This window comes from Prunus avium, chromosome 8 (assembly GCF_965620075.1).
Source record: "Prunus avium chromosome 8, drPruAviu1.hap1.1, whole genome shotgun sequence".
Taxonomy (NCBI): Eukaryota; Viridiplantae; Streptophyta; class Magnoliopsida; order Rosales; family Rosaceae; genus Prunus; species Prunus avium.
Window position 1 is genome coordinate 27108850 of NC_142291.1, and position 21585 is coordinate 27130434.

The window sequence follows — 21585 nt, forward strand, 5'->3', positions numbered from 1 at the left end:
TGACATGTACGAACCCAAAAATCTTATCCGAAAATATTATCCAAATTAATTATTGAGGTAAAAAAATTTGTGAAAAAAACAAAAAAATAAATAGTAATTGCCCTTAGCCATGGCAACGGGTGGAAACACAAAATATACTATTTGCAAGGGCAACCACTATTCACATGAATAGTGGCTGCCCTAGCCCCCCCCTTGCCATGGCAAGGGGCAAATGGGTGGAGTTGCTCTTATGTTTTAAAAATTCATTTCATATATGATTTTTGTTATAATTTGGGCGCCTATATTGGATATAATTGTGAATTTTCCTAAATTAAATGCAACTATAATGAGTTAAATGTAATCGTAATTAATTAAATGTACTCATAAGTTATAATAGAATTGTCTGATATTGCTCTTCCAAGAACAAAGGCATTTTGAGTGTCACTAATCACCATTAGCACTACTTGTTTAAATCGCTTGGCAATGACCAATTTTGTACACCACATTACACAAGCTTATCTGGCGGAGTTGAGTCTTGTCTTTAGGGTCCTTCACTTTAGGAATTAAAGCCACGTGCATGTGATTAAGCAGTCGCAACCGAACAACATAATTTAAGAAATGTAACACTCTCGCCACCACGTCTTCACCAACCACATCCCATAATTTTTTTATTTTTTATTTTTTTTATTTTTATAAAACAAAGGGGACATGGCATCTGGCCTTGACACCTTTGAAGGATGCATTTGAAACAAAGCAGCCTGTATCTCTTCTGCATTAAACTCTCTGAGCAACAACTAGTTCATGTCATCAATGACTTGCCCACTAACTAGATCACCAAAATCATAGAATTCTATAGTGAGCCCTATTTCTTAACTGTTGGATCAAATTTAGTTAGATGTTTGATCGAACGGTTAAGAGATAAGGCCTCATCAAAGGGTCTTAGGCCTTCACTACAAAATGACACCAAATCCGACAAATCAGCCCCAATGGACGTAAAAAGTTCTTGGTAATACGTGACAACCGTATCTTGAATTTCATGCTGAGAACAAAACAACAATATTAGAGCATCTCCAACCGATATGTCAAAAGTGCCACGTAGCCTTGACAAAAAAAAAAGACATTTAACGGCTAGAAATGATATCTCATATCACTCCAACCGAATTGTCAAAACTGATGTGGAATGAAGGCTGGAGGTTCAGCTGTTATTTTTGACATCCCAAAAGCAAGATGTCAAATAAATCTTTTATTATTTTTTAAAGACAACTGGCTGTTACTTTCATTTATTATTTTTTTTCTTCTTTATCTTGAATGATTTGAATGTTGAAATAATTATTTATTTGACATATCGAGTGGAGTGTAAAACTGTGTAAATGTCAAATTGCCACATCAGCCATCAAATTTAAATTTGATGTTTGGTATTTGACATCTCCCTTGGAGATGCTCTTAGTGCCCGTTTGGCATTGCTTATTTGAGGTGATAAGTGATTTTTAAAATTTTTTGGGAAGTCCAGCCCGTTTGGTAAACTGTGAGAAAATCACTTATTGTTAAAAATAACTGTTAGAGAAAGCTATAAGGGAAAGCAGCTAATGAGGTGCTTTCATTTTCTGATTATGCAGGAATCAATTTTGAAGAGGCGTTGGGTTTAATGATTATACCACAATCATTTTCTGATTATGAGGAAATCAATACCAACAACACTTTTAACAAAAAGTTTACCAAATGCCAAACTGCTTTCCTTCACAGCTGATTTCTCTCAAAGCAAATCTGATAGCGATTATTTTCACAGCACAGCAATGCCAAACTATTTGTGAGTAATCATGGATCAAATTTGAAATTCCCATTAGTATGGCACATTGTAATGTTGTAAATTGATTCATTGTAATAAAACACGTGGCAAGAGACTGCGATCCTTTCATTTAACGGGCCTCAAACCCATCCAAGCCCAGTCTTATAAACGAAGAAGAAAACCATCCAAAAGCCGAGCCAGGATTTCTGGCGGGAAAATCATAACCTCTTGGCGCCAAAACCTAACCCAACAGACAAAGCAAACACTCTCTGCTGCCCAAACCCTCCAAACCCCAACTCTCTCTCTAGCCATGGCTTCTGATTCTACGCCGGTCGACGTCAACAACGGTAAGTTTCCTTCTCTCTTGAGAATCGCTTGTTTTCATGTATTTGTAAATCTCAATTTCATTTCATTTTTTCACAGGACCTTCATCTCCCGATGACTCCTTCTCGAGTCCAATCGGCAACACACTCTCCTCCTCCCCTGCCGGCGCTTCCCGGCAGAGACGGCGGCGCCGATCCACTACGCCGTCTTCGGAATTCGCAACTCCAAGGGCCAACCGGTCCCGGTTCTCCGGCTCGGAAACAACCCCAACCCCATCGCGCACCCGCCGCGCCAATGGCCAAAACGGTGCCGCTCCAACCCCCTCCTCCACTGACGGTGACGTCCCGCCGTCTTCGGAAGGCGGCGACGGCTATGACATGGACGAGGACCGGCCCACGTTCGTTTGGGGCACGAACATCAGCGTGAACGACGTTAAGGTGGCGATCGTTAGGTTCCTGAAGAATTTTCGGGACGAGTCGCAGTGGAATACGGAGAGTGAGTACCTTACGGAAGGGAAGTACATTGAGGCCATCAAGAGAGTTATTGAAATGGAAGAAGGTTCGTTGGATGTTGATGCACGCAATGTGTTTGATTATGATTCGGACTTGTATGCGAAGATGGTCAGATACCCACTTGAGGTTCTTGCAATTTTCGATATTGTTTTGATGGAAATGCTGCCCGTCATAAACCCCTTGTTCGAAAAGCACATTCAAACTCGGATTTATAATCTGAAAACATCCACATCAATGAGAAATCTCAACCCATCTGGTTAGTTTTCTTTATCTTCTCGTATTTCAATCCAATTTTCCTTCTTTTGGTTTTGGGCTTTTTGTTTGTTGTTGATCAATGTAATGTGTATTTGGATATGCGGACTGATTTGAGTAAATGTATTACTAGACATTGAGAGGATGGTTTCATTGAAGGGAATGATTATTCGCTCTAGTTCAATAATACCCGAGATAAGGGAAGCAATATTTAGATGCCTTGTGTGTGGCTACTACTCTGACCCTCTTCCGGTAGAGAAAGGTAATCTCTTTGGGATCACATGTTTATTTGTTTCATGTTGATGTGGATGGATTCCTCTCTTATATGTTGAGTTTTGAGTGCTATCAGGGCGCATAACTGAGCCTACAATATGCTTGAAGGAAGAGTGTCAAGCCAGGAATTCTATGACACTTGTTCACAACAGATGCAGGTAATTCGTGGCATTAATTTGGAATTTTCAAGGTCGTAGCGTGGATTTATGTGTGAAATTATGTGTTGGTTTGGCTGTTAGACCATCATTTGGTCTTTTGTTTAATGGTTTCTAGAAGTATATTTGCACATAGAGAGAAAGAAGAGTTTTTTTAATCCTTCTTTAATATGCTTGTCCTATGCAATTTCACCTTTTCCATCTCTGCAGATCTCCTTTCTTTTTGCAATTTTGCTTAAACCACTGATGCATTTGAGATGCATATAAAATTTTACTTTTAACGGATCATGGACACCTGTGTATTTCTGAGCTTTTGAATGCTAATATTGAAAGATTGACACTAAAGTTAAATAAAACTTGCAGCGTCTGTAATTGTTTTTAAACTGAAGCAAAGTTCAAAAGATCTCATGGTTGTGGCTGAAGTGGCAAACATTCAAATCTAAACCCTTTGTCCTAAACGTCAATAGGTTCAGACTTCTGATCAAGACAGTTTATGAAATGGCACAATCTATTCTATGAAATACAACTGAAAGGCGAGATACTGAGTAACAAAACTTGTGAAATAAACTGATTCGGTTAACAACTGATTTGACAATGTGACTTTTACAGTTTGAAAATAGAGTTTTACGATGAATTACATCTAATGGGTACTACTTTTGAATCAGATTTACTGATAAACAGATCGTGAGGCTTCAGGAGACTCCTGATGAGATCCCTGAAGGAGGAACACCGCATACGGTGAGCTTGTTGATGCATGACAAACTGGTTGATGCTGGAAAACCCGGTGATAGAATTGAGGTAGGTCCATGTTGTAACCAGTTGCGTGACCCTAAGAAAGAAACAGATATTTTTTGTTATCTTTAATGTGTTCCTTTCCAATAGGTTACTGGGATATACAGGGCTATGACCGTTAGAGTTGGACCAACTCAGAGAACTGTAAAATCATTGTTCAAGGCATGTTTCTATATTTTTTGCTGGGAAATTTTAAGCTCCTTTTTCAATCTAGTGGCCTGGGTATAACAATCCTTTTCTTTGATTGCAGACATACATTGATTGTCTGCATATAAAAAAATCTGACAAGTCAAGAATGCTGGCTGAGGATCAAAATCCGGTGGAAGTTGACAATTCGGTGGCTGGACACTTAGATGAAATTGTTTTTGATGAAAAAAAGGTACATCAATTTATACTATCTTATTCATTTGCGGTTGCATCAGGCTTTGCTTGTATTGTCTGTATTGATCATATTGTTGCTGGAATTGCAGGTGGAACAATTGAAAGAGCTGGCAAAACAGCCTGATATATATGATCGATTAACCAGGTCTTTAGCACCAAACATCTGGGAGTTAGATGATGTCAAAAAAGGCCTTCTTTGCCAGGTGCTTTAAATATTTAACTTTTTGATTCCTTGAGTATTTTGTTGATTAACTAAGCAAATTAGTTTTTCTTTAATTATTTGCTGAACCGATTCTCATTGTTAATTGCCCTAAATGCAGATTTTTGGTGGGAATGCTTTGAAGTTGCCATCTGGTGCTCGCTTCCGTGGTGATATTAACATTCTTCTTGTTGGTGATCCTGGAACCAGCAAGTCCCAGCTGCTCCAGTACATACACAAGCTAGCTCCCCGTGGAATATACACTAGTGGAAGAGGGAGTTCAGCTGTTGGCTTGACTGCTTATGTTGCGAAAGATCCTGAAACAGGGGAAACAGTATGTTTTTGTTTAAAAAAAATTATTTTTCGAATATTTCGTACAAATATATGAAGTTGAGTGGAAATATGTTATGATTCTTCAGGTTTTAGAGAGTGGAGCATTAGTTTTGAGTGATAGAGGCATTTGTTGCATTGACGAATTTGACAAAATGTCTGACAGTGCGAGGAGCATGTTACATGAGGTTGGTTATTTCGTCACTTATTATATTTATGTGGGAGATTTGTGCATTTTTTTTCTTTCAAATGCTTATAAAATGATCTCATTTTATAAATTTGGAAATTTTATCTTCTGCATCTTGTTGAGTGGTATGTGAAAATCCAGAATATATGCTTTAATGTTTGACAATTTTAAGATCCAAGATTAAATGTTTTAAAGTTTGACAGTTTAATTTCCATTTTTGTTTCTGTTTTTGTGAAACCATTAATTTATTTTTCGCATATAAGAGATGTCCACTGGAACAGTATGTCAGTATGCTAGGTGTATTAAGTATACTACTTGGTAAATTTTCAGAAAATGCATTCTGGTATTCCTTTATGTGCAACTATTTAGCCATTGATTCTTTCTTTCTAAATACACTTATATTCCCCCATTCCCCCAGGTGATGGAACAGCAAACTGTCTCGATAGCAAAGGCAGGAATCATTGCTTCTCTTAATGCTAGGACTTCAGTCTTGGCTTGTGCAAATCCAAGTGGTTCACGCTATAATCCTCGCTTATCAGTAATTGACAATATACACCTCCCTCCTACCTTATTATCTAGGTAAGAAGATACCTATGCCATGCCACGAGCATATCAAAAGGGCCTAAACTATGATTTAACTATGGCTTTGCATATGTTTGTCTTATTTAATGACTTATTGGTGTAAAGAATGTCAAACTCGTCATCTTGCATAGTTTGTAAAAGTTCTTTATTCTTGAATGTTGTCATCGAAGCCCAATAGCACCTGAAAATTATGAAGCTGTTGACAACATCACTAGAGTTCTTTAACGATTTTGAGCTGCTCTCAGGCCGTTATATTTTTCTCAGGTTCGATCTGATCTACTTACTCCTTGACAAGGCTGATGAGCATACAGACAGGCGCCTTGCAAAGCATATTGTTGCATTACACTTTGAGAATCCTGAGGTCTGATCAATATGTGATTTCACTTATTGAAAAGACTAATTTTTAGCATATCCCTTGTTCATCTTTAAAATTCCATGTCTCCACTTGCAGACAATACAGCAGGATGTCTTAGACCTTGCTACGTTGACTGCATATGTGGGATATGCGCGAAAGCATATTCATCCACAATTATCTGATGAAGCTGCTGAAGAGTTGACTAGAGGTTATGTTGAATTAAGGAGGAGAGGAAATTTTCCAGGCAGTAGCAAAAAGGTAGCAGTTATACAAATTTTCCTACATGGTTCTCGTCATGTGTGCTCGTTTAGCAGAATAAATAAAAGAATGTTACCATCCTTTGTAACATTATAGTCACATGATATAATCCTTTTTCCCATCAATTGATGATTCCTTTTGTGGTTTTAATGTGATTTCTTTTCTTTCTTTCCTTTTTTTTTTTGCTTGCTTTATTTGCAAAATACATTGAATGTGGCCATTTTGAGGTGTTTTTTGATCTTAAAGATCTATTACCACATTCCTCAATTCTGTCATCAATCATGTTCGTTTAATTGATTACTTAACAGGTGATAACAGCAACACCCAGGCAGATTGAGAGTTTGATACGACTTAGTGAAGCTCTAGCTCGAATTCGTTTCTCAGAATGGGTTAGCAAAGATTGCATTGTGTCTTAACCATTTACAATTTGATTCATCAGGACTAAAATAAATAAAATTATGACTTGATGTATGCCAGGTTGAAAAGCATGATGTTGTGGAGGCATTCCGGCTTCTGGAAGTTGCAATGCAGCAATCAGCAACTGATCACTCCACCGGTATAGCATTTCAGAACTTGTGTCTGTTTTTTCTTCATTCTACTTTCCACAAAGACAAACAGTTTAACATCGTTTTTGACTCATACTTAGGAACAATCGACATGGATCTTATCACTACTGGAATTTCTGCAAGTGAAAGAATGAGACGGGAAAGTCTGGTATCAGCAGCCCGCAACATAATTATGGAAAAGTTGCAACTTGGGGGACCCTCAATGCGCTTGTTAGAGGTGTGCTTATTTACAAGATGTGCAAACTATAAATTTAATTCTGTCTAAAACTAACATCTTCATTTGTTTAATTTGCCCTCCAGTTGCTGGAGGAGCTGAAGGCGCAGAGCTCAGGCAATGAAGTCCATCTCAATGATGTTAGTCTCTCTCTCTCTCTCTCTCTCCCTCTCTCTGAATTTTCATGCTGATGGTTATGCTTTTATTGGTGTTTCAGCTGAGGACTGCAATCACAACACTTGCAAGTGAGGGATTTGTGGCTTTTGTTCATGGCGACAGTGTCAAAAGAATATGATAGGGAGAGGACAGCAAGAACAAATGAATTGGTTGACACTTGACATTGGTTTATCAATTGCCAAACTAAGTGGGACCTCAAAGCAACTCAAGATAGACTCACTGCTATATATCACCCTTCCATAGATGTTTTTGCAGCCGATTGTTGTGCCTGTAAATTATTTTGTAGTCTTTTCCATTGGTTGGTATGCCACCAATTACTTGAACCAGCTACCTATGGATATAACTAGTCCTTTTTAGTTTACAAGAAGTTGTTGATTGTTACAGAATTTTTATGCTTTATTTGGATAGCAATTAGAAAATTAAGGAAAATCAGAGATCAAAAGGGCAAGAATTTTATTTTTATACATGCGATAGTCCAAAGGGAATCGAACGAAAAAATAGAACAATTTTTGCAGGGTAGTTTGCATTTTAGATAAGTTCGTTAAGGCATGCTGATTCATAACCAAATACAACTAATGAACTAAATCCAGATGCAAGTATACAACTAGAATGTTGTTTTTATGATTTTTACTCATTGTCCCTGTTGCACAGAGAAAGAGGGCCAATATGCCATGCCTTCCTCCCCAAGACCTTTGTGTGATAGTTTGCATAAACAGGTTCGAGCTCATAGAAACTATTGACAACAATCCCAGATTCCTGAGCACGTTTCATTAATTGTGTCAAGTCATTATCAATATTCTCCTTCAGAAAATAAGGCACTTGGGCTCCTGTCATCTTGATCTCCCCTGGAAGATTGGGCATGACAAAGGGTTCTGAATCAGATGACATGTTCTTGAAAGGCTCATATCGCTTCACACAATCTGATGCAGCCAAAGCAAAGAAGCTAGTCCCATGAAAAACCAGCCTTGGAATGCCAAATTTTGCAGCAGCATCAGTTACCCAAGGGAAAAACATGTCAGCCACAAGGCAAGATGGTTGGTCTGCAAGTAGCAGCCATTCGAGCGGTTCTTGGAGCAAGCCCAATGCCTTGGAGAAATTATTGTCTTATTCTGGTGTTGGGAGTGAGTCCAGACTCTCACACCCTTCTGGCAGCCCAGCCTCTTACGGAGTTGGTCTCAGTGATTGTTGCATATGTGAATAGTTGCTATGATCCTTTGCTTCCTTCCAAAACTTACCAAGACTACCAGTTTCAAATATCAAGGCCAGTGCTTCACAAGCTGCTACACGGACTAACTTATCATCGTGCTCTTATCGGTTTGAGAAGTAGTAAACGGCTCTGTATCAGTTTGATTATTTTGAGTTAACATTTTACCCATTCCAAGAGTTGTGGCTGAGTCTCCATCCCTCCATGCTTGTAAGAAGAAACAGCCAAGAATATATCGCAGCAAAACCTCTGCCGAATGCGCCTTTGTGTTGACCTAACAGTTAAAAAAAACAACTTTAGCTCTTTATTCTAAAATTTGATACCATTTGTAACAATTTATAACCTAAATACTTGAGAAACTAAATAGGGACTGGTGAAGTGAAGTTAAAAAAGAAATTGTTAAGCTAGAGTTAAGCTAAAGGTGCACATACATCATTGACAGATTCAGGATGAATGAACTTCCAAATAATTTGCATGGCACTTTCGGTCTCCTCTCCAAGTTAGTTGAAGCAACAAAACCCACAATAGCCATACAATTCAACATCTGCATGAAAACATTTTTAGTCTGAGATTCATACATCTTGGAGAAGTCCTATTAATAAAAATTAGGTGCATATCAAGCATACTAAACTACCTTTTAATATCGCGGTTCCAGATTTAAGAGCCTTGGAACGCGCAGGAAGCAACTCTGTGTATACATCAGAGAGTTTATCTTGACAACAAATGATTATGGCCAGCAAACCTAAAATCATGATTAAATGAGACCCATAAGTATTACAAGACAAATGTGAAAACCACATAAATTTGCCACTTGACAGAGCTAGACAAACCTACCTATAAAATGGAGTGATAGCTGCTTCTCTTTAGAAAATTGTAAGAAAATTGCACCTTTTTCTTAGCCTACTCTACAATGTATTCAATGATCAAAACATCTATGTTTTAGGTCATCTTTGTAAGAAAAAAAAATCTATATTCGAAATTGGTTGGTCATCTAAGATGTGCACAAAAAATGCAGGTCATCCTTTAAGGGTTATGCTTGCAAGAGAATCATCCATATCAGAAGTTGTTTGGTCTTCTCAAATGTGCAAAATAAAATGCAGTTCACTAAATAAATATAAAACTAATATGTAGATAATCAGATGACTCAACAATTTTCTATTTATCTAATTGTTTGCATGGTAAATTGAACTAGTCTGATCATGAGATTACAATCAAACCCAAGAGTAGAATAATAGCTCTTTCTAGGTTCTGACAACCTTGATTTGAAACATTTTTGGTTTGAAATAATACAAGAATTGGTGCTCTTGTTAAGAAATCTATGACAGAAAAAAGAACATTCCTGTGACAGAAATTGCTCATTTCCTCAGGACACACATATTTCTACTTGCCACTTAACCCTTGAACAGATTGTAATTTAAAGAGACACAGACTAGTCAGCCTATCTTATTGAATAATTTCTAATCTGAACCAAAAAAAAAACTCACCCATCTTGATTTCAGCTCTGGTTTCGAATACGCCAAGAATATGCTGCTCTGTCCATGTCTCTGGCTTTGAACCAGTCCCCTGCAATAAAATTTTCAGCAGCTGTAGGGAGTTCAAGCATTGCCCTTGGTATGGAGACAGAGTACAAAATTGCTTCTAGCTGTTTCTCCAAGTGCAGTGCAGGCATTCACATGAAGAGTATCAATTCTGATGCTTCAATAATTCTGTAGGTCTTTCCATTTTGAACTAAAATGACATTAATAAAATAAATTCAATAATAAGTTCAAATTACAGTTCCGATAGTTAACAAATATAACAAGTTTTGTGGAGGCTAAAGTGCAGATTTGAGTTAATTACAGTCATTATGTCACCGCTTTAAGGGAAAAGTATGACACTAATATCCTGTTGTTGTGAAATTTTTTTAGGGCAAACAAAGGTGACTTGCTAACAGCAGTGGTAGGGTTCACTCAGAAACTGTCAACAAAGAGAAACACCTTGACTGTTGGAGGATCATATGTTGATAATCAAAAAGTAGTGAAAGCTAGACTTGACGATCACGGAAAGTTTAAGACTGTTCTAAGTACAATGTTAGACCCAAGTCATGACTGGCTATCTCTGGTGAATTCAACACCAAGGCACTTGACAAGATTCCTAAAATTGGGTTGGCACTTTCTCTTGTTCTTTAAATGATTTCTCAATTTTCATATACCACTGGGGCAATTTCTTTGTTCCCAACTGATGTTTTGTCGGTTGGCAATATGAAGTAGATCTGTATGATTTTGTTAAGTTGAGAAAATTGCTGATTCAACAGCTCTACTACTACTACTACTACTACTACTACTACTACTGTTTTAAAGGCAATCTGCATATAATATATTATGTTAACGAGTATTGTAAACTCTTTATATAATGAGGAAGTCAACCCCATTATAAAATCTCGTCAATAATGGGGATAAGTCACTTACGAATTCTCCTTAACATAAGTCACGCTTGTAAACTCTTAATGGGGATAAGTTTTAGGCATCAACCTCATATGATACTGCATATTCTTTATTGATTGCACATGAAATCAAGTCATTTTACTAGTCTCCAATCTAATCCTCCCTATCAAACATGGCCTCCCACAAAATAAAGGATACTTGGAAATTTAAGCAAATGAAAGGCTTCACCATTGATGTACAGAATGTTAATATTAAAGGTTGAACTATTGCTATAGCATCCAATAACATAATAAAACTACAAGTAACATGATAAGGAAGCAAAAGAAAGAACCTTGTGGTGGAAAATGTCAGAGTCATTGATGGCCAGACTCAGCTGTTTTGCAACCACAATCGTAGCTGTATCGAATGGCAACGGCTCCAATGAACAAGCCAATGCCAAAGATTGACTGCTCCATCCCCAGTGTCTCCCTCTGTAATCTGATTGATTCCAAGTGAAGGATTTTCCCACTCAGTCATAACCTTATCAGTCCCTCAGCCTTGCCAAGCTCTCTGAGTTTCCAAGCTTTTGGCTGTGATTCTGAAAAAGGGTCCTAGAGTTTGGAGCTGAAGGTCAAGGTTTTGGGTTCTTGATGAGGCCAATATCTCACACATGGTTGGCATTGTGGCTCCGGAGCTAGCCCCTGTGTTTTTCTTAATTAGGGAAGTGGGAAATTTTACGTACTGAAGAAGCAATCTGGTTTCTACATTCTTGGATTCTTGGATTCTTGAATTTGGAATTTGGAATCTGGTTTCTACTTCTGCTTTTTGTGCTTCCTTTGGCTTGCAATGTGATCCTTAGGGACATTTTTGACTGAGTTTCAAGCCAAATCAATCAGACAAAACAAATTACCTCAAGAGGAAAAAGAAAGGATATGAAGAGAGACAAGTTGAAAACTCAATAAAAATATAGTATAACTTTGCTTCAGTACACAAGTTCTGAAGTCAGTCCCAGATTCCTCTTTCTGAAGCTTCTCAGCAAGATGAAAATCAAAGTATTCTTGTTTTTCCTCAACAAAGTTTGGTGGCATTTCTATCCTGCATATCGAACACTTGTAGTCGTTCACCCACAAAAGGAACTATTTCTGACTGACTGAAGAACTTGCCACATGCCCAAGGGTGTTAGTTATGATATTCACTCAGTCTAGGTTACTGCCCTCAAACTGCTTAGGAAAAAAATAACCTGGTCCGAACAAGGGTGGCACTCCATCCTGTACATTGTCCTCATTCTGATTGTCACTGGCATTCATATGGGCATATAACATGAAAATCTAGTAAGTTATGTAACTTCTAGAAACTAATGTTTTCTCAATATCTATGGAGCTGAGTGATGACTTTTTCAGTATTTTGGAAAACAGTCAAGAATATTAACCATCAGTATGCCTTGACCACACATACCTTTTCTGCATTTGCATTGCTCATCGAATCATAAATTTCTTCCTTTTCTTCAAAATTCCCCAATGTAGACTACCGTCATCTAAATTTGATAAACGATTTTCATCAAGAGGATCACCATGTTCCCAAGAAGATGTTTGATGGCTGTCTTTAGATAAACAACTTTCTTCACCATGCATCATGCGGTGATCAATGGTATCCAAGTCCAAGGAGTTGGTCGCCCATATTTTTCCTTAAATCATCTCTTGATAGCGCATAGTCTCTTTTGTGTGGGATCAGAACGAGCACGTTTGATGATGTTTTGCGTTTTGGATTGCTCCTTTCAAAAGAGGAAGAGCATCAAATATATCTGTTTTCTGCACTGAAGAAAACAAATTCTTGTTTTGACCATGCTGATCTTTCCATTTCATGTCAAGTTGATGTATATTTTCTGTTTTGGATTGCTCCTATTATATTTCTATTATGTTTGATGTTTTGCCTTTTGGATTGCTCCTTTTAAAAGAGGAAGAGCATCAAATATTTCTGTTTTCTGCATTGCAAAGTTTCCCGTCAATACAATGCAGTTTGTGTTATTGCAATGCAATGAACCACAAACTGCATTTCAGTTTCCTATTTTCTGCTCAACTATTTATACTTCTTCCTTGTAGTTTATCTCAACTTGTCCTAATAGTGTTTTCATCCCTTCTTGTTTCAGATCACAAATGGCTTAAGAAATGTCACCACAAAAGAATGAAGCTCAAAACCAACGAAAGCCAAGAATCAAAATAATGGCTCAAAAGAGAAAATCAAAGCCAAATTATGATAAGAAAGCGAAGCACCCGGACTATGTCCAGTTTCGGTGCAACGTCATTGCTTTCAACAGCATCATTACAGACGTGAAAGACAAGTTCAATGAAAGGCAGAACAAGCCGCTCAAGAAAATCCCTTTCTAGAACTTGATTGAGCTGTTTTACCACCAAAGAATTGACATGAATAAGTCGAACCTCGACTTAGTACAGCTGCTTAAGAAGTTTGATCCAGATACAAAGTCCTTCAAATTCGGCACCAAATCTTTCCAGATCACAGCCAATGCAGTGACTGAGATTCTAGGACTGCCAAACAAAGGAAAATTTGTCAAAGATAGATACACTGCTACCTTCAGAACAATGCACTTTGGAAAAACGGCTAAACCATCAAAAGGCATGGTAGAAGAAGAATCACAAAAGACAATTGCCTTGGCAAACCAACCAAAGAAAGAAAAGGCCAAGGCAAAGCAAAAGAAGAAAAGCAAAGAAAGAAACTGAAGAAGAAGAAGAAGGGGGGAAGTCAAAGAGGAAAATGAGGTTGTTGACTACGACAAGGATGTGGTCAGCCTAGTCTTGATTCTGCTCCACATGACATTCCTCTTTGCCAACTCTTCATCCACTTTGCACTGGAAAATAGTTGAGCACTATGTGAATCTAGACACACTTTCAAGCTATTCGTGGGCAAGAGCTGTTAAAACCTATATAAACGACTCCTTGATCACAAAGACAACCAAGGAAGAAAGGAGAAGCCTCTATAGGAGTTGTTTCTGGTTGCACTATCCTAATATTGGTAAGTAAACTCAAAATGCATTGCATAAGCCACTGTTCACTTACCAATATTAGGATAGTGCAACCAGAAACAACTCCAATAGAGGCTTCTCATTCCTTCCTTGATTGTCTTTATGATCAAGGAGTCGTTTATATAAGTTGAAACAGCTCTTGCCCACGAATGGCTTGAAAGTGTGTCTAGATTCACACAGTCCTCAACGATTTTCCAGTACAAAGTGAATGAAGAGTTGGCAAAGAGGAATGTCATGTGGAGCAGAATCAAGACTAGGCTGACCACATCCTTGTCGTAGTTAACAACCTCATTTTCCTCTTTGTCTTCCCCCTCATTCTTCTTCTTCTTCAGCTTCTTTCTTTGCTTTTCTTCTTTTGCTTTGCCTTGGCCTTTTCTTTCTTCGATTGGTTTGCCAAGGCAATTGTCTTTTGTAATTCTTCTTCTACCATGCTTTTTGATGGGTTTGCCTTTTTTCCAAAGTGCATTGTTCTGAAGGTAGCAATGTATCTATCATTGCCAAGTTTGACAAATTTTCCTTCGTTTGGCAGTCCTAGAATCTCAGTCACTGCATTGGCTGTGATCTGGAAAGATTTGGTGCCGAATTTGAAGGACTTTGTATCTAGATCAAACTTCTTGAGCAGCTGTACTAAGTCGAGGTCCGACTTATTCATGTCAATTCTTTGGTGATAAAACAGCTCAATCAAGTTCTAAAGAGGGGTTTTCTTGAGCGGCTTGTTCTGCCTTTCATTGAACTTGTTTTTAATGTCTGTAATGATGCTGTTGAAAGCAATGATGTTGCACCGAAACTGGACATAGTCCGGGTGCTTTGCTTTCCGATCATAGTTTGGCTTTGATTTTCTCTTTTGAGCCATTATTTTGATTCTTGGCTTTCGTTGATTTTGAGCTTCATTCTTTTGTGGTGACATTTCTTGAGCCATTTGTGATCTGAAACAAGAAGGGATGAAAACACAATTAGGACAAGTTGAGATAAACTACAAGGAAGAAGTATAAATAGTTGAGCAGAAAATAGGAAACTGCAATGCAGTTTGTAGTTCATTGCATTGCAATAACACAAACTGCATTGTATTGACGGGAAACTTTGCAATGCAGAAAACAGAAATATTTGATGCTCTTCCTCTTTTAAAAGGAGCAAATCCAAAAGGCAAAACATCAAACATAATAGAAATATAATAGGAGCAATCCAAAACAGAAAATATACATCAACTTGACATGAAATGGAAAGATCAGCATAGTCAAAACAAGAATCCGTTTTCTTCAGTGCAGAAAACAGATATATTTGATGCTCTTCCTCTTTTAAAAGGAGCAATCCAAAACGCAAAACATCATCAAACATAATAGAAATATAATAGGAGCAACCCAAAACACAAAACATAACAGAAACTAGACATCAACTTGATATAAAATGGAAAGATCAACAAAGTCAAAACAAGAACTACAAACTAAACCGAAAACTGCAGTGATATATGCTCTCTTCTCTCATTGCGAATGATGCCAAAAAGAGTTCTGCTCGCAAGCTTCGTCTCATTGGCCGTGAATAAGAAGCTACCATGTTCTTTTGATGCTATTCATCTTTTAAAAGGAGCAATCCAAAACGAAAAACATCGAACATAATAGAAATATAGTAGGAGAAATCCACAACACAAATATAACAGAAAACATACATCAACTTGACATGAAATGGAAAGATCAGGGATGTCAATACAAGAACTACAAACTAGCAATGTTTTCTGCGATGCAGAAAACATATATATTTGATGCTCTTTCTCTCTCTTTGGTGATTTTTTGGTTTTTAGAGGTTTTGAAATGAAAATTAAACCCAAAACCTAACCTACATTGCAGAATGAAGAATGAACAGTAGGTATTAGAGTGTTGATTTTCTTACGGTTTTTTGTTGAAAGAAAGAATGAAGAATTGGCTTCGATCGTTTGGTGGTCGTTGCCGTTGATGCGAACAATCGTCTCTAAGATTTTGGGGAATAGTGTGGAACTGTGGAAGACGGTTTCTCGAGGTGAAGATGAAAGGTCGCACGAAGGGGTTAACGATCAATTTGAGTAAATGTTGTTTTGGGTTAAGGTTTTGGTGTTTTGATGTCGTTTTGCTGATCCATATACAGCTGTAAGTTTTGGTTTAAAACTAAATATTGAAATTTAACACCGTATTTTTGGTGTTAGGAAGAGCTGCTCACCGTGTTTCTAGAAGCTTCGCGAAACAGTGGCGCCGGCATCACTGGTGTTGGTGTAGGTCGCCGTTGGGTGTTCCGTACAGTCAATGTGAATGGGACGTACGTCGTCGAGGGAAGAGTAAGAGAACTCCAGCGGCTTAGAAAAATTGAGAGATGAATACTTTTTCCTTGGGTGGTGTGTTTATGATATAGGGATCTGGTCTGGAGGTGAGATGAGATGTTGGAAAAATATTTGGAGAGAAAATGAGAGATCTGTCCATGTGTGAGAAAAAGGAGAGTAACATTAACTATGCGTGAGAAAATGAGAGATCTGTCTATGTGTGATAACAGAGGGTAAATCACGTAATTTTCTAAAAAAACAAAATGAGGCCAATATAAGCATATTTAAATATTCATTAGCCTCTTCGTAAGCGCTTCCGCAATTGCGAGAGGCTTTTTTTAAAAAAAATTTAAAAAAATTTTAGAATTAAAAAAGATAATGGGTAGTTGTGTTCCATAAAAAGATAATCTATTATCTGATTTTTCTTTTAATTTTAAATTGTTTTAATATGAAAAAGGTGTGAATTTACCATATTATCCTTATTTAATTAATAATTTCAATTCTTAATGTTTGCATTAACCAATGGCATTTTCTGATATTTTGAATGTTTTATCATTCTCTGCCTTTTGCTTTATATATATAGATTAAAGACCTTCGTATGCTTCCATTCACCACCGCAGGCCCTTCAGTTGATTTAACCGAACACTTAAATTATTAAAAACATTTAAATACATGTATGTTTTAAGGTATTTTTCTTTCAATCTTCTACGTCTTCTTTTTGTTTTTTGTTTTTCCAGATTTTCTCTTATCAACCCCTCTTCATTTTTTTTCCTAATTTCCTAACCCATATTATACATGTATATATATATTTCCAAAATACTTAGTTTTTCGTACACGTCTTAAAGACTAGATAAAATACATATTAAAAAAAATTAAACATACAATACATGTATTATACCCATATGTATGTATTCTACATATTTAATACATGTATTTTTCACATATTATTGAATAAAAATAGTATATATTAAAAATTGATAAATAAATTGTATTAAAATATTATAAAATGACCTAACTTTTCATTTATATTTTGTAAAATTTTTACTGTTTTATTCGTACTTTTTCTTGTTCCGTATTTTACTAACCATTTGCCCATAAGATCAAGCTAGATGAGGTGTGCGTGATGGACAAAATGAAAATGGAGGCAGATGGAAAATAAGGAAAAAATTGAAAAACCAAACTAACAATTTAAAACCAGGGACGGACCTATGCACATGCTAACCGGGGTTATAGCCCAGGTGATTTGATTTTTTTATAGCCCAACATTAATATCCAGCCCACCAAGCGCACCCCACACACCCCCACTCACCCCCACTCAGGAGCTGCTTCATTCTCCTCAGCGCAGCTGCTATATCTATTCTGCTCATCAGTGCCCATGCACTCAACCAACCTTTGCTCATCCAACAGTTGATTTTTAAAGAGTAATACTCACACTCATTGAAGCTGCTCCAACTACTCAAGCATGATTCAATACTATTAGTGCAATTAATACCAACTTCAATTTTCTTTCTTTTTCTAAAGTTTTTGTACTATTCAATTTTCCCTATAAAACTCATCAATTTCTTCAAAATTTTCACACCACCAAAATCATTTACCACTCTTTAATTTTGCTTAATCTTTTACTCAAAATATTATTTATTAATTGCTTTTTTAAAATTAATCTCTCAACATCATTATGAATATATTATTTATTAGTATATGTGTGAGAAACCTCCTCCCCCTTTAGACTATCACTTATATTAAAAAAACTTGCGGCTTTTTTCTTTTAGTTTAATGTTGTTTTTATTTAAGGTTGTACTAGATGAATTTTGAGGGGCTCATTATGTCCCCTTGTACATTTTGTTATTAATGAAATTCACTCGTGCCGTCGAGTAATCTATCCTTTTAGTAAGTTTGTATGTAAGGTAAATTTAGCTCACCTCATTTTGAAATTCTGGATCTATCCCTGTTTAAAACCCATAGAAATCTCGTTGAAAACGATGCAACAATTAGTTGTTCAGATCTAATTAATGTGATGGAGGGGTGGGCCAAATAACATGCATTTTTCATATATATGGGCCAAGTTCAAAAATTTTATGGCACTGTGCCTATTGCCACTAGTTTCCAGCAGTGATTCTTATCTGCTGCTAGTTTTAATCCAACAATGTGGTTAAAGATAGGGCAGGTTGTGTCAACCGAGGCTAGAGCCATGACAATGTTGGTTGAGGCAGGTTGACATATTGGAGCCCAAATGTTTAATGTGTTCCATGACCCTAGATGGAGCCGTGGGCAAGAAACACCCGGGAGGACCCGTTGGTGGTGTCAACTTATGGAGTGAATTATGTCAGGGGTCTGCAAGAAGTGAGTGAAGGCAAAGGGGCTGGTGGTAATAGGCTAAAGGTCTCCAGTTGTTGCAAGCATTACACTGCTTATGATGTGGATAATTGGAAAGCCGTTGATCGAAATCACTTTGATGCACAGGCAGTGGCAGACCTATTAAGGTGCAAGGAAGTACCCATTTACTTAAGTTTACAATGTAAATAAGGAAGTACCCCCCATTTGGATTCAAATAAAAATACTAGAAAATCAAATTCCCACCAAATCAAAATATGAAAAATCGGTTTTAGTGCAAAATACGATTTAGGCTAAAAATGATGGCTCATTAAGTCAATATATACTTCATACTAAAATCCCATAAAATCAAGTTTTCTTATTTGATGTGTAAGGAATAAAAGCCGCCAAAAATTATCTTGAGAAAATAATTATTCCGAAAAATCATTTTTCATACTTAGTCAATATTGCACCTTCGCTAAAAAAAATTTGGTTCCGCCAGTGTGCACAGGTATTTAGATCCTGCTAGCTAGTCTCTTCTTTTTTGATAGATTAATTTGGTCTTACAGTGACATCTTGGTTCAATATTGGGAAACGTTTGAAGGAACTTTAGTATATAAGGGATTCTTGTTCTTCTGTGGCTTCATATTCCCACGAAAAAAAAGAAAGAAAAACAAGATGGGGTTAATCATATTGCATGAGATTATTTAATTATTGAATTTCAAGAAGCATAAATGATATTTATATTCACAAGGGGATCCATCGCTTTTGAGATGCAAGGAGTAGTCAACGCAGATGAAAAAGCATTAATCATACTTCTTAAGACACAAGAAATTTAGGGTGCAAAATGATCATATGCTTGCTGCTGGAGTCAATGGCAGGTGACAAAGCAAGACCTGGAGGATACATCAGCCACCATTCAAAAGTTGTGTAGAGGAAGGCCATGTCAGCAGTGTCATGTGTTCATACACCGACCCGAACCTCCTCCAAGGGGTAATCAGAGGTCAATGGGGTCTTGATGGCTGACAAAGCGGGCTTTAGAGGTGTAATGTAATCTTAACTTATGCAAATGTGACCCTAGAGTTTCAATTTCATCAGCAATAACTGGTTTTTTGCCCCTAAACCTCGTGCACAAAAAGAAACCATAATGATCTTCGAGTGATAACAAATATCTAAATGTGGCTATGATCCTTGTACTGAGACTGTCCTTTTTGCTTTCAGATTGCGATTTGATTGAAATTTATTACAATGCTATCCATTACACTGCAACACCAGAGGATGCAGCAGCCCTTGCCTTGAAAGTAGGTACTGGAATTGCAGCCAAACAGTTGTGAGAATTTTGAGAGAAATAAAAATTACCTCAACCAGGGTTTTATAATTGATCTTACATTATGTGTTACAATGTGATCATGCAGGTCTAAACCTGAATTGTGGAAAATTTCTAGGACAGTACACAGTGAATACCGTTAACTTGAAAAAATTGGATGTACCTGTGGTAGATCAATCCTTGATACACAAATACATAGTACTGATGAGGCTTGGATTCTTTGGTGGTGACCCTAAATTGCTCCAGTTCCGAAAACTTGGTCCCTCTGATGTGTGGAGCAACGATCACAAGAATTTGGCACTTGATGCTGCTAATTATAGCATAGTTTTGCTAGACAGCGAAGGGAGCTCTTCCTTTGTCCTCCAAAAAAATCAAGAACTTGGCTATTGTTGGACCTAATGCAAATGCCACTGAAGTTATGATAAGCAACTATCATGGCATACCATGTAGCTATACAAGCCCTTTACAAGGGCTACAGAAGTATGTCTCCACTGTGAAATATGAGCCTGGGTGTAACGGTGTGAAACGTGATGATGAGAGCCTTATTGGGGCAGCGGCTAGGGCATTGTTTTCTAGCAGCGGCGAGGGCTAGACAGCGTGACCTTGACATTACCATGGTTTTAAGAAAAGCTTGTAAACCAAGTTGTTAATGCAGAAAAAGGAACAGTCATTTTGGCTATTATGTCAGAAGGTCCAATTGATGTTTCTTTTGCCAAAAATGCGAGAAAAATAGGAGGGATAATTTGGGTAGGATATCCAGGTCAAGCTGGAGGAGATGCCATAGCTCAAGTCATATTTGGAGGCCACAATCCAGGTTAATTTTTACCCTCGTTAACCTCTTAATTGTTTCAATATGAGATTAGGCTTCACAAAATGGTAAAAATTTGTCTCAGGGTTGTCAATTACTTCAACTGATCATAAGTGATAATTTCTTTTTTATCACCATGTGTAGCTGGAAGAACACCTTTAGATGGTACCCTAAGGAGTACGCATAGCAAGTGCAAATGACAGATAAGAGAGGCAACACAAGCAGAAACTTCCCTGGAAGAACATACAGATTCTAAACTGGCAAAACCATCTATGATTTTGGTCATGGCCTAAGCTATTCAACATTCACCAAGTTCTTAAATCAGCACCTTCCACTGCTCTCATCCACTCAACTTCAATTTCCAGCCCACATGCTAACCTTCTTGTTTCCAACTCCACCACTCAACCGGTTTCGGATCCTGCTTCTAGAGGCCTTTTTATTGACATATCAAGAGTGCAGTGCCAGAAACTAAACTTTGATCTAGTTGTTGGGGTGAAGAACAACAGGCCAAGGGACGGAGGCCACGTGGTGCTAGTGTTCTGGAAACCGACAAGCTCAGGAAGGTTGGTTGGAGCACCAAACTTGCAGCTGTTAGATTTTCAAATGGTGGAGGTGAAGAACAGGCAGACAAAGCTTGTAACAATGAGGCCGTGCAAGAGACCGAGCGTTGTTTGTGCATAGGGAAGGAAACAGGAAGTTGGCCACTGGGAAGCACACAATTCTGGTTGGTTCTCCTAGTGAGGCCCAAGTAAAGCACATTCTCAATGTTAGGTTGGCACGTAAAGCAGAAGTGAGGGAGGTTTTTTAACTTTATAATTAAGCAACAACTGATTAGCTATTTTCTTGCAGCTAGTAAATAAGCAAATAACTATGCACCAGTAAGAATTATAT

General features: G+C 37.5%; 2 protein-coding genes and 5 pseudogenes across 3 annotated transcripts; 3 read left to right on the plus strand and 4 right to left on the minus strand.

Moving 5' to 3' along the window:
• The first annotated feature begins 1953 nt into the window (after positions 1-1953).
• Positions 1954-7708, plus strand: MCM4 (Minichromosome maintenance (MCM2/3/5) family protein). The gene is made up of 18 exons (XM_021972293.2): positions 1954-2112; positions 2189-2857; positions 2987-3115; positions 3203-3284; positions 3947-4079; positions 4164-4235; positions 4324-4452; positions 4544-4657; positions 4775-4987; positions 5073-5171; positions 5589-5749; positions 6017-6113; positions 6204-6365; positions 6674-6754; positions 6843-6921; positions 7012-7148; positions 7232-7285; positions 7363-7708. Exons 1-18 carry the CDS (start codon positions 2076-2078, stop codon positions 7438-7440), a joined length of 2526 nt encoding a protein of 841 aa, XP_021827985.2. The 5' UTR covers positions 1954-2075; the 3' UTR covers positions 7441-7708.
• Positions 7709-7820: 112 nt separating this feature from the next.
• Positions 7821-10245, minus strand: LOC110768537 (uncharacterized; annotated as a pseudogene). The gene is made up of 5 exons (XR_015826325.1): positions 10011-10245; positions 9153-9268; positions 8958-9070; positions 8695-8800; positions 7821-8658 (listed from the first exon to the last, which is right to left on the minus strand). The product of XR_015826325.1 is annotated as an uncharacterized LOC110768537 (transcript).
• LOC110768514 (putative UDP-glucosyl transferase 73B6) lies at positions 7950-8336 on the minus strand. The gene has a single exon (XM_088245821.1). It carries the CDS (start codon positions 8334-8336, stop codon positions 7950-7952), a length of 387 nt encoding a protein of 128 aa, XP_088101947.1.
• Positions 10022-12633, minus strand: LOC148292433 (uncharacterized; annotated as a pseudogene).
• Positions 12634-13147: 514 nt separating this feature from the next.
• On the plus strand, positions 13148-13949 carry LOC148292434 (uncharacterized; annotated as a pseudogene).
• Positions 13950-14005: 56 nt separating this feature from the next.
• LOC148292435 (uncharacterized) lies at positions 14006-14818 on the minus strand (annotated as a pseudogene).
• Positions 14819-18302: 3484 nt separating this feature from the next.
• On the plus strand, positions 18303-21564 carry LOC110768513 (putative beta-D-xylosidase 5; annotated as a pseudogene).
• Positions 21565-21585: the final 21 nt, after the last annotated feature.

Coding starts and splice junctions, on each gene's coding strand:
- LOC110768514 (XM_088245821.1), bottom strand. CDS start 8,336: ATGTTTTTCCCTTGGGTAACTGATGCTGCTGCAAAATTTGGCATTCCA.
- MCM4 (XM_021972293.2), top strand. CDS start 2,076: ATGGCTTCTGATTCTACGCCGGTCGACGTCAACAACG. Junction 4,453..4,543: donor TTGTTTTTGATGAAAAAAAG/GTACATCAATTT, acceptor CTGGAATTGCAG/GTGGAACAATTGAAAGAGCT. Junction 6,922..7,011: donor AGCAACTGATCACTCCACCG/GTATAGCATTTC, acceptor ACTCATACTTAG/GAACAATCGACATGGATCTT.